Raw genomic sequence first — 13,490 nt, 5'->3', positions numbered from 1 at the left:
AAACAACTGGCCGCCTGTCACTTCTCACACCCTCGAACCCACCCCCTTGTCTGAAATTTTTCTTCTGCGCATACAAGGTTACTCTTGGCCTTGTTCAAAGTTACGTGACACTTATTTTACATAGTCGCATTTCATACATATAAAATACAGTTAATTATAGGTCCATAAATTTTTAATTAGATCCTAATTAAATACGTTTCACAGTCTGAATTCTGAGTTTTCAAAGTAACAAGAATATTACGGATTTCAAAAATAGAAAAAAATACATTTGATACTTTCATGTGTTCCATAATTCGATTGTATTTCCTTTCTTCTGTGTATTATATTAATGCAGGCAGAAAGAATAAGCACAAAAGGAATTCAGTACCCGGAGGGACTCGGAAATTTCACTTCTTTTTGTTTCCACCTGGAACCAAATTACGCTGATATTCTGTTTTGCCTGTGGCACTTTTTTCTTGGTCACGTGCTACGGAGGCGAGTTTATTCCATCTGTGCACGCAGGGGGTTTCCTTTATTATGTCAATATTGCTACTTCTGATTATCTCTCTCTCTTTCTTTTGAACATGAGAAAGGCTTCTAAGAACTTTAATTAAAAGCAGACTGTATGAAATTTCGAGGTATTCCCGCCCATCAACTTAATCTCGAGAATGTATGTATCTATTATCCCGAAAGAGTAACTGAAGGACGTGTTTTCATGTGCCTGGTATATCGAATCATGAAAATAATTTTAATGCAAATATTTCCGGCCTTCACAAGATGCCCCTTGCGTCGAGAAACACTTTATTGATTTACATGTTCCGGGATTTAATGGTTGACAAAGAATGGGACCTAGGGGTGAAATTAGTGTGTCTGATAAAGCGAGATCAGTATGAAGTAAAGCAGATGATTATCGAAGTTAAGTAATTTAAATGTAGGTGTAGGGCTCTGCGATAACATTAAACAGGTTAGATACGACCTACAGAAGTGAAATTCAGAAATAAAAAACTATATAATATTCACAAAATAATTATGAATTTGGAAGTTAAAATAAAAGTTTCATGAAGTGTTCTATTTTCTCGGATATAACGTAGTTCTGCTTGCCAGCTGGTTCACGCTTGCTTCCTGCTTGGTTTATTCTTCGATCATGAAGATGGAAGGGACATATTCCGCCGAAAATCCATTGACTTTCAACGCACCACACGGCGCTATATCCCAGAAGATACAGCACTTTATAACCAGCAGTGTGAGGGTCTCAAATCCTAAAATTTTTTGTTGGAAGAATGTAGCTGAAATGTCTGGTCTTTAAGCATGTCGCTACTTTATGATCTGTTTGTCAATTTGTTAACATATCGATATAATTATACTAAAAGGAGTAACTGGAATGATAGTGCCTAATTTTTTGTTGCCTTCAGCTAAAAAGCTTGAGGACCACTGATCTAAATGCTAAGTTCTACACTGTGTTCTTAAGCTTTTCTACGTTGTACTGAATCTTCTTTGTGAAAGATAAGCCTGGATTTATTAACCTGATAAAGAGTTCCTCTGCTGCTTTACAAAGTGGAGCTTCACCACAGATATATCAAGAAGTAGCCTTTGGATTGTATCTGGGCCAGCACAGTTCATTTGACACAATCAAAGCTTGTATGATTTTTTAGTGCCATTCCTCAAATTACGCCCATGTTAACAAGTTATCCTCCTAATCAACGTTTCTTATACATTCAAAATTCCCCTGTATGTTCCGTGTTCTGTTCATATAACTTTTCTCTGATCATCCTAGAAGATTTGGCTGGAATAAAACAATAATTATTTTACTAATAACTACCGAGAATACTGTATGCGATTATTCGCTTTCACTTCTGTGCTATTAAAGAGGTCGTGTGGTGGGGTGAGACTGAGTCCAATTGGTGCGTCGGTCACTAACTGGCCTATTGTACCAGCTCTGGATGATAGATGTTGAGTGTGGAGCAGTCAGTGGTATGGGGATTGGGAGGTGAGACCGAAGTACTTGGAGGAAAACTTCACCAGTGTCATTTTGTGCACCACAAATCCCACATGGCTTGATATGGGATCGAACCCGGGCCGCCGCAGTAGGAAGCCAGCGGGTAACCGCCTGAGCTATGGCACCGCCCTTATTAAAGGGTTTATTGCTATATAGTAAATGGACTGTTGTTCAATCCCAGATGAGTACATATGAGTTACGTGGTTCAAGTGCTACTGGAGCGGAGTTTTCTCCGGGTTTCTTTGGAATATCACCACTTTTGTGGCTTATTATACGACTCTCTCTTATCTAACTATACAGCATTAAATATTGGGCTGAATAATGAACTGGAAAAGATTTTTAAATAAGCGGTCATGACTTAGTCGAGATGGCATACTGGCGTTTGCCTGGAGAGTTTGGGAAAACCACGAAATACTTGTCAGGATAACTGGGACCAATTTCGAAAGGAGCATCCTTAGAATAGAAATCTAGAGCACTGCCGCTGCACAAACCTGATCTATTCTATCCTGCTAATCATCATGTCATTACTTCTCAATATTAACCCATTGTGGCCCCTTGAGATGTGTGATAGCCTTGACCAGGCAGCAACGTATCAAATCTGCAGTTCATAACTTTGGAACTTATCCTCTATTCGACACTTTGCTGGTTATAGGGTAAGAACATTAGTTAAATAAGGGACGTAATTTTCGTAAAATAAAATTTTAGAACTTCTTAAATAAGTGTAAACAATTTCTTTAAATTATCTACTCATGATATCCTGACTCTGGAATGAAATCCCCGAGCACCAAGTTTATGATGGGGGACTTTTAAAGGCCCCCAATCATGCAGTCAGCTGTGATCCTGCTTACCTGATCAATTATATCGAGAACCCACTTGCCACGAGGCTGCTCTCCCCAGGAGAGTACCGACAAGAACTTCCAGCCCACGAAGCCTTTGTCTGATTGATCGCGTTCTCGAGGGCTGAGGAGCTGCACTCGAGTACCTGGAAACATTTTTATTACTTCAGTCGCTTGGAAGCCACTTCTGTATGCCCCTTGAGCGCTGCTACAATTACTTTATTTTTCAATTGTATTCCTTTATTTACAAGCTGAGCTGTTAGCAAATGTTCAATTCCTGGCAGGATTGCTGGGGTTTCTTTCCCCAGCCCTACCTAATGGTTACTGGGTTTGATTCCCGGCGATAAACAGTATCGTAGCATGAACCTAGCCATTCTATAATATTGTAACCTATATAACAATTACTATGCAACATCTTGGTAGACGCATTCCCGCAACGTACGTGCACGCAACAATAGAACTTCCATTGCTATGCAACGGCGCAATAAAATGCCTTCGGAACAATAGTGGAAGCGATGTTTCGTTATGTGGCCCGCGTCACGCATTCTGACACCTGACACGTGTTTGCTGTAGGTCCATGCCGCATCTATATGAGGGGGGCAGTTTGAAGCAACAAGACAGAGAACAGAATTGGAATTGGTAGCTGGTAGTAGCTGAGAGTACAAGGACGAGAATGAAGCGTGTCCTAGTGATTTGTGAAGTGGATATGTTAGCGACAGCGCTCTAATTGAGTGTGAATAAAGGAGATTGTAAATGAAGTTGTTAATAAAATTAATCATGTATTCCAGAACTCGTTATTATTAGCCTCGGAACCCCAGACACGTGACAATATCTACAGCTCAGACATATAAAGTATGGAGATTTACATGTGTGCCCCTTAAAGCATAGTTTCTCAAACTGTGGTTCGTAATATCAGAAGGAGTTAAGTAAGTAAGTAAATAAGTTAAGTTCTCCTTGTGCTTAATTAATTAAGCAACATGCTATGAAGATGCATTGGGAAGTTGATGTATAGCTCCGCCTATCTTGACCTCGACATTAAATGGTGGTGAGTGTCAGTTTCATGCACCGGTCCCTTTACCCCCGGAGAAAGAGCCTGCAGCACTCATTGAATGGTAGGCTTGGCAGGACACAGAACTGATCTGGACGCTGGGGAGTAGGGAAAAATTTCTCCCCCATACTGGGAACCGAAAATTGACCGTCCATACCGTAGCCCATCTTTATAACTACTGAGATATCCCGGCTCGTGAGGGGGTAGAAACTTATCCTACCCTGTTTGTTAACGTTCTTAAGGGGGTGTTAACTGGTAGTTCTTCTATTGTTGCCTGTATTCGTTGCAGTAAGAATGTTCACGGACATTCCTCTATTGTTATAGAAACGGCCCATATGTCACAGTGTATTTTCCCTGTTCTCAATTAAACACCAAAAATGGAGACCACGGCAAATGCCAGCATAATAATTCACATCTATTTTTAGCGTCGACGTTCGGCAGAGTGGAATGAGCAGCTTCAAACCACGGCCGCTTTGCCCCCGGTGATTTTGATGGATACAAGATTTCGTCTCGCTTGTGCCAGGGAATGAACTGTGATTTCTGAGTTATTCAGCCAGCAGCCTAGTCTCTATGCCGACTGAACTATCCCGATTGTTATAATTGTTATGTTAGGGTATTTCAAATGTCAAATAAATATTAACTTTGGACCGAGGGAATCACTAAATATTCTAACCCACATGGATGCTGAAACAAGTCCTGTCTAGAAGTGAGACCGTATGCAGTCTGGTCTAAGGAACATTCAACGGACGATACAATATAGTTATATAGTTTTTCTGGGCATTGTTGACCAACCTGCTGGAGAAGTGAGGTGCATCTCCAAGGCTCCACGCACAGTGAAAGCGATATTTGTCACCACCTCCACGTGTTCCAAAAACCTTATTTCCTCCTTCTTGCCTTCGCAGCCGTCGGTGATGAAGAGTATTTCGGATCGTATCCCGTGTGAAATTGTATTGTTCTTCCTGAAAAAAAATAAATTATCTATGTCCTCTTAGCATTAAAATAATTCTTCATATACTCGAGGTTACTGAATTTCTGTACTTTCTCTGTTGTCCTAGTATTCTGTCGGAACACATAAAGGAGGTATTCATGTCGGGTTCATATTTGTTACAAAAGCTAATTATAGTGGGCTATAAGCCAATCACAGTGGCTCGCTCTCTAAGGCATAAAATGTCTTCGCTCGCTCGAACGCTGGGATTGTGGGTTCAAATCCCACTCAGGGCACGGATGTCTGTGTGCATTTATTCTATGTTTGTGCTCTCCTGTGTGCAGGTAGAGACTTTGCGACGGGCTGATCCCCCGTCTAAGGAGTCCTATCGACTGTGTAAAAGTTCAAGAATCTGGAAAAGCGGCCAAGGTCCAACAAAGGGCCTCAGAGCCATAGATAGATAGATAGAGATAGATAGATAGATGGATAGGGGATTATGATGATGCAACTGATCAGTTTCATTGTCAAAATATTCTGAAAGAAAGCAACTAGGTTTATTTCAGTTCTCAGTTGAAAAGGGTGGCGAGACACTACAAAGTTTGGTCCATTAGAAACGTTTATTCCATTAACTGGAGACACAATTTGATAGGTGCCTCCACACCTTTCGACCTGAGAACAGAAAAGATCCAGTTATCTGAATGTTTTGTTATTTTATAATGGGCGAAGTCCAGAAAATCAGTAATCCAGGTGCAATACGTCGTCGGAATCGTCTGTTACCGGGTGCTTCATATGTTTCTAGGAGCTAGATATACGGCTTCTGTTTCATTTAATTCTTTATATTTATGTTGAAACAATTTATAAGATTAAATTGAATTCTGTGAGCTGGGTTGAGCATAGCCTTGTAAGTGCAACCGGTTTTACAGCAACTCGTAATGTCTTTCTTAATTATTTGCGTCATCAGGGGTTCTCTCCGACGCTGTTTGTCACAAACCTAGGGGTACAGTAGTTCATATTTGCTGCAAGATTCTAACGAGTATACAGTGTTTCAGGACTGCATATCATAACATCAGGAGAGTTTCCCTGAGGCCATTCTAAGTGAAGTTGTCATATCAAAATGGCTGCGGTTCTCAACGGCTACACAGCTCTGTGCAGAGCTTTAAATGGCCATAGGATACGCAGAATCGGCCACTATGATCACCGAAACTCAACCCATTTGACTTTCATCTGTGGGAGTATATGACCGCTTTGTTATGAACTCAAGGCGACGCATGTGAGGACACAATGCGTCGCAAGGTGGATGCGGCCACATGCATCGGTGATATAAATACTCTTTGTCGAATTATAAGTACTGTTGTGAACGAGCCAATTATGTACGTATATATCGGAGCGAACATTTATAACAACAGTGCAAATCGGGGGTTTATAAGGTAACATAAATCATTAAATGACAACTCTCATGACAATAAATGTGTTCGTCGCTTTCAGATCATCTCAATTTCCCTACCAATATGCCTACAACCTTTCGGAATCGTATTCTTACTGACATATTTTCCACTCATAAAGACCTAAGGAATAACCCACTTAAACTATAACATAAATTAGAGAAATATTCCGCGTGTTGTTTGTTCCTATAAGATTACAGGTAAAGGCGATTCGTGGAACAAGTACTTTCAAATCTCCATTCTGTACTATTAATGCGTAGCATGGCCCGATATTGCTAAGAAGGTACTTACAGGAATAATGGTCGAGACTTTTATTCGGGAGGCAGTCACTCGAATTTCGATAAGGCTACTTTCTGTTTTGTCGTCGACTCTTCATTTCCTTCCTCAGCGTCTCAAAGTGCATTACAAGATATTGTCTTCCAATATCAAGTGAAACCCCCTTCTAGAATCGAGTTCTGTTTTCTCTTTGTCCATCCGACACTCCTATCGTAAACAACCCGACAGCGGCTGAACCGGTTTTCAAGACATCCAATATTCACAAAATTCACAAAAATTTACCATCAAATTTCAATTTTTCTTAAACGTGAACAATAACAATGATGCTGTACACGAAGCTCTTTTTTTATTGCTATTGAGGTGGGACTAAGTCCCTTGTACTGCCGCCACTTCTGTCCTATTGTACAAGCCCCAGATGATAGGTGAGGGTGATTGTAGAGCAATTGGTGGAATGAACATTGGCAGGGGAAACCTAAGTACTCGGAGAAAACCTGCCCCAGCGCCACTATGTTCACCACAAATCCCACCTGACTAGACCCGGGATCGAACCCGGGCCGCCGCGGTGGGAAGCCAGCGACTAACCGCTTGAGCTGTGGCGCGGCCACACGAAGCTCTTACTTTCGGTCTTATCTGAAGCTAGAAACTCGCTCCTGGATGTGGAGAAGGAAATGCTCCCACTACACGTTGTAGGGAACAATAAATTCTTATATATTCGCAATGTTTCGACAACGATAAAAGAGAAACTCACAGAGGTTCAGCTGCTGCTGTGCATATAGTTTTGGGCGGTACGTTGGTCCAGTTGGTGGCTGCAGTAACGAGACCGTGGGCGTTCATCAGTCCGAAACCGAACCGTGTGTTTATCCAGGCACCAGCTGCGTTGCGCTGCCATCCCGTGTTGTCGCTCAAAGGGGCGTACTCTGCCGTCCACATCACCAGATGCTGCACATCCCTCCAAGTTAGCTCAGGGCTGCAACATTACAGGCCATCTCTTGTACCGCCCACTTTCCAAAACGCAACAAATTAAGGCCTGAAATATTTTATTTCTGATTTCCTTTGTATCATTGTGATACGTGGTCTCTTACTGTAACGGAACCATTCGATTTGTTTTTAAACAACGCAAAATAAGTTGGATATGAGGTTCTCACAGCGGTGATTATTAAGAGTACCATGTTCTTTGAGTGATGCAGTGTAACTTGATAGAAAAAAACACACATATATACCACAAGCAAATACTGCTTCCAATTTGGATGTGTTGAGTGGCCCAAGGAATCAGCAAGAAGGGGTTCTGCTCCTGATTTATTTCTTGCTATGCTCTTGGCTTACTCTTCTACTCCGAAGATGGAGTCAGTATTTTTCTCCGAAACGTCAGTGAACTTCTATCGATCTGTGCAGGGTCAAAAGCCAGAAGGCAATACCCTTCAAGGCGAAGTAAGTAAAAATGACTCTATGGTTATTTTAAAACCACGACATAAAGACGTGAGGAAGATGAGATAAAGCTCCACGCATTCTTAATATCTGCACTAGAATGCGGTGGGTGATCAGCTTCCATAGCAACCCCCGTACGCGTGATGAAATAGTAACCGGCGAACATTGGTTAGGAGGCTGGGGGTGGACACGGAACCGACATAGACAATGTGGCAAAGAGAAATATCTCTCTCCTGCTTAGAAATAAAACCCCGATTCCTCGGTGTAACGAGAGAGATGGCATAAGTGCGAAGTTGAGGTAGGCTTTTAAATAGTGAAACTCGCTTAATGTTGTTCGTGATAAAAGGAAAGAGGTTACGACAGATAATTAACCCGCGGGAATTAAAAAAATGTAAACTATTTGTAAGGAAACCACTTGGAAGACCAAAAAGAAGATTGGAGGCCATTATTAGAAAGGATTGCAGAAGGGCAGGTTGTGCACACCTGAAATGGAGTGAACTGGCTTAGAAACATCAAAGGCAGAACATATATGCAGACGGATAAGGAAAACACGAATTTTATTATTATGAATTAAAACGACAAAATTATCCCTGTAACGGACCGTGGAGGCCCATAGGGTTGAGAGACATCGAAGCTCCCACATTTTCTGTAGAAAATCGACTCACAGATGGTGATGAGGTTGTCAGCCTTACGCGCCGGCCACCTTTTACCCCCCGGAAGATTCCTGGTCCTCATTCCTATAGAGGCTGAGTCGACTCCAGGGCCATAGTGCGACTGGAAGGATTAGATCATTTGAAAATTCCAATTACCTCATCAGGAATTGAACTTGCATCCTTCCGGCTTGTAGCACTGTGCCTCAACCAACTACGTTACCGCGTGGCCATATTAATATCCATTACTGATAAATAATGTTCAGAAATGAGATAGCGGAGAAAATTGAAGATGATGCATACAGCAACGTACTTCACTTCCAGAGCGAGTGCGATAATCCCTGCAGCAAGGGGTGCAGAAGCGGAAGTTCCGGTATGTTTGATTGTGCACGTGTTCCTCAGATCTGTGGTAGCCTGTGAAATAAACAAAATGATTCAAATGGTGGATCTAGAAGCATTGGGAAGTCAATATATAAAATGCTATACGCCTTGTTAAGAAAGTCCTTCTCTCTGGAAATCGTAACAATCAAAAGAAAATCTTCTGTAAGGGCAGGCTGCAGACGCCCGTCTTCGCAGTTTCAATTTCAAACAATTGGGATGCAATTCTTTGTGCAACCGCAGCTACAGCTTTTCGAATGGTCTTTTGAAATTGAAATATTGTGGCGTACAGACTAGTTGCTGGGCAACAACTCGTTAAGCACATTCACGCGGAAGCAAACGCGAACAACAATAAGATATCCATTGCTAAGTAACGGATCAGTAAATACACCTCCTTAACAACACAATATGTTTTGAATATGTGTTTTCTGCGTTGTCTGTGCAAAGTAGTTAAAAAGAAGTCTTGATAAGAGTTAGTTGTCAGAAGTTTAGATTTCATTTGAAGAAGAGTTCATTTGAGTTGTAGTTGTTGTCAAGAAATTGGTTCAGTTCTGGAGATGGCAGTCGAAGGTGACTGAGAAGAAATAGCAAGAAATTAGGGTGCGAAGAGAATACTTCATGTGTGATTTGAAGTAACAGTGAGGCTCTTATAAATCCGTTGCCAGGATACGACTAGTGAAGACTGAGAACCCTAGTGCGTGTGTAACGGTGAATTGTGAGTGTGTAGACCAGCGATAGCGCTGTATTGCCTGTAGTCCCGAACTGTGTGAATGTATAAGGCACAATAAATCCAATCATCCAATGAAAATTCCGTATTAGAAGTCACCACTACAGGTGACAACATTAAAACACGTTTACAAATAAATCCTATAATAGCCCATCCTGTTATAGTGTCCTTCCGGTTACTTCTGTATTCACCTATAAATTCTGTTATCTGTATCATCTATAGCTCTCTCAAAATTTCTTGATTTCTTTTATGGTTATAAACTGGCGGGCTAGGGGTGGACGGCCGAGGTTCAATTCCCGACAGGAGAAAATTTCTTCTTCACAGTGTGCAGACCGGCTCTGGGGTCCACCCAGCACCGGGGTTCTTTCCCCACGGCTAAAGAGACTGAGGTGTAAAGCTGATTACTCACTACCATCTAGTGCCGAAGTCAAGAATGGTGGAGCTGCACCAGCACTCTCCACACATCTCCATAGTGTTGTGCTTAATTAATTAAGAGCAGGTACAAATTTACATTTATGGTTGTAAATCGTGTAAATCTTTTCCTCGGGAAATGCATTTATGCTGCTATAAATCTTCAATCGTAAATTTTTCTTATTACTTGTGATTCATTATCAAAATATTTGTCGAGCAAGTGAACTGACACAGCGTTTCATCGACGTCTTATGCTCCAAGGAGGAGCACACAACTCGTTACTACAAGTAATTATAGCGCCATCACTACTCTCCACACTTTGCAAATCACTACAGCACACGCTAAATCTTCTCAGACTACTTTCACTAGTCGTTCCCCAGTAATGGATCTTGACAATGGAAATTCTTCAGCTTATGTGCTCATGTCATTGCCCGCTGGCTAATTCTACTCTCAACTGACTCATCGCTCCAATTGTCCTACGTATAACATCTCGACACGGACGCACAGAAAACACCGTTCCTCTGTTGTAATTCAATTGTTGCCTAGTAACGGGTCTTGCATAGCTGTTTGTCGTTACTTAGCAACGGGTCTCTGCGTGCTACAGTATTCTGACCAAGAACCTCAAGCGTCTGTCAACGCAGTGCAACCGAATGTATACTTACTATCATCTGGTCAGAGTAGGCGCCGCTGGAATACGTGGCTGCCATGGTAGCAGCACAGCGCTCGCCGTACCAGGGGAACTGCCCTTGCTGCGACGCGCTGCCGATGGACAGCGTGTAGACACTGCCAATGTAGCCGTCACAGTTGCAGTTGTCGCCCTTACTGCCACCATTCCCAGAGGCCCACACGAAGATGGATCCTTTCCCTCCACGACCCTGTGTAACAATGTCTTAAGTTATTAATTGTTATGCTGTGTGAAGTATCGAGGTCGTACTGAATATTGGACTTGGGATTCCCAAGGCTGTAGCTATGAAGCGTGGTCTTGTGGGTTGTACTGCCGTGCAATTCGAGAACAGCCCGATGTTTCGGAGGAACATACGGCCTCAATTTTCAGGGTAGAAGGATAAGACGCGCAAGATACCAGCAGAAGCAGACGAGCTCAACTTGCTCCATGTTTCGACCGTTGCTTTGTTTTTGTCATGCTTCGGCCCTGAAGATGGAGGCGATATGTTCCTCCGAAAAGTCGGGATCTCTCCTAACTATACCGCGTTATATCCCAGAAGAACATATTTTTCACATGTAAAATAAATTTAAAAGTCATTGAACATGGTTCGAGGATCGCTTGACCGAAGGTTCACATGATTATGGAAACAGAGCCAGTTTCCGAAACACAGCTGTTTTACTATACTTTGCCAATGAACAGAATGGAAAATAATCGTTTTATACACTAATGAGGCTTTGCTAAATATTGTATACGCGTTGACTGTGAAGGGCGGAGTCGCAGGAAAGGAAAAGGCGGTAGTGGCCTATTTTAATATCCTGTATTAGTAACTGGATTGAGTACATACAGAGCACAAAATATTGCGGTATTATTCATGTTACTGTATTTATTTTTTTTTAAAATACGCTTTCATTTACGAAGTTTGTTACTCCAAAAATTCTGTTAACTTTCAACGGACTACACGGCGTTATACTGTAACCGCACCATCGAAATCCTTCCCCCCCTTTTTTTTAGTAGCTAATAGAGTTTAATAATAAGAAGTTACGAAAAATGAAGGTTTTATTAAGACATATTCTAAGAAAAATGAATAGGTGACGAGCAGATAGATCAAATTTGCGTGGACAAGGACATCTGCTAGTTCTTACGTCCAAGCATCTGGTGTTATTTTCCAAAAGGGCAGAAAGTGACACTTCAAGAAACCTCACTGAGATTCTTTAGAAATGTACAACGACAAAACACTTTGAGAATTCGAGAAGTGACAGTTTCTACCAGCCGTAAGTCAAAAGTGGGAGTGCCTGGAGATCATTAGCGACCCCTCATAAGTTGCATCGCAGGTAATTTCGCCGTTTTGTGTTTTAAGGCGAAATTCCCTTAAAATAGTCTGCCATTGGCCGGAACCAAAATTAAGCCAACTCCCCTTATTTGAATCGGCCTATCAGGGAAATCAGGAGGAGAGGAGAATAGGCAGACACAACTCAGTTAGGACCTCTGGCTCGGCAGAGAGGTCAGTCTAAGAGTTTAGTCGTCTATCAAATTTGAACTTGGCGGAGTTAAACCCCGCATCACACGCGCAAAAAGATTATTCTAAGAAGTACAAAATTTTTGCTCTCATAATGACTCATACTGAGATTTAGGTTGATCAACAAGAGCACGGCACAAAGGAATTTGGCGAGCTGATCAAGTACATTTTAGTGGAGGTGTAACACCCGCGTCTAGTCAGCCGAAACTAAATCAGGTTGTGAGAAGTTACGCAGCCAAGTGTCATTAGGAAGTAAGCTATACTTCGCAGCTCGAACCATACCCGTCACCAATAGCTATCTCACAGAGTGCCTAAGCCCAGTGTATCAAGTCTAATGGCAGTGATGGAAGTTGCATCATGTTAATCGCAGGAACAACAATAAAATGTTATGGTGTAAAGTTCATTGTGTTGATCAGAGGTGTTTCACCCTCACTTATCCGAGCCTGACCCGTATTCGACCTGAAGAGATACTCATCTCCACCAGTTAGTCAAACCCACCGTCAGCTTCCACATGCCCACCCCTTCACCACTCACTATCGAATCGTAAACAGCCTCTAGCTGTTTGCTGGCGCCCATGTTATCGAATCCAATTCTGAAATCCAACCACTAATAATCTCAAATTAAGGAAGAAGCGGTGGAGCCGGGTCAAGCCGAAACCAGCTACGACCTAGGAACTTCAGCAGCGACAACAACAGGTAAGGCAGCATCAAAGTGGTCATCGGAGCAGAGGGGCCGATCGCCATCGAATACAACTTCCTGCACGACTATTCAGACGGAGTCACAGGCGAAATAAAGGAAGGACGGTTACAATACTCCATATGGGAAGACCCTTCACGTATGATTTAAATGACGTGGATATAAGAAAAAAGTTTGAGAATGAAAATATTTTTAGTTAAATTTCCGTGCATTCTCAAATAATAATAATAATTCAATTCGATTCAATTCGTGTTTATTTACGTGCAAACTTAATAGCACAGAGACCAACAACAAAGCTGGCATGAGTACATAGAAATATAGATATAACTAAAAGACAAAATACAAATAAGACAGTCTATATTATGGCATTAAATTAATAATAATTAAAAAAAATAAATTTAGCATTAACAGGTGAGAAAATAAAATAAGTACATTTCGAATGGTTATTCCATTGTGTGGTGAGAAAGGACAATACACATACTTACACACATAGAAGTTAATAATAATAATAATAATAATAA

The 13,490-nt window shown here is 41.6% G+C and overlaps 1 protein-coding gene across 6 annotated transcripts in view; it reads right to left on the bottom strand.

The window, feature by feature from the left end:
• The window catches only part of LOC111870149 (neuroendocrine convertase 1), a 94,602-nt gene that overhangs the window by 18,965 nt on the left and 62,147 nt on the right, over positions 1-13,490 (bottom strand). For all 6 annotated transcript variants that reach the window (XM_023862199.2, XM_023862194.2, XM_023862195.2 and 3 more), the window contains 5 exons: positions 10,756-10,968; positions 8,891-8,991; positions 7,251-7,469; positions 4,652-4,818; positions 2,824-2,957 (listed from right to left, as the gene is read on the bottom strand). In XM_023862199.2, coding sequence (XP_023717967.1) covers positions 2,824-2,957; positions 4,652-4,818; positions 7,251-7,469; positions 8,891-8,991; positions 10,756-10,968 — 834 coding nt within the window. The remainder of the gene's footprint in view (positions 1-2,823; positions 2,958-4,651; positions 4,819-7,250; positions 7,470-8,890; positions 8,992-10,755; positions 10,969-13,490) is intronic.

Source organism: Cryptotermes secundus, unplaced genomic scaffold, assembly GCF_002891405.2.
Source record: "Cryptotermes secundus unplaced genomic scaffold, Csec_1.0 scaffold634, whole genome shotgun sequence".
NCBI lineage: Eukaryota > Metazoa > Arthropoda > Insecta > Blattodea > Kalotermitidae > Cryptotermes > Cryptotermes secundus.
The sequence above is the reverse complement of the archived record's forward strand: the minus strand, read 5'-3'. Positions and strand labels throughout refer to the sequence as shown.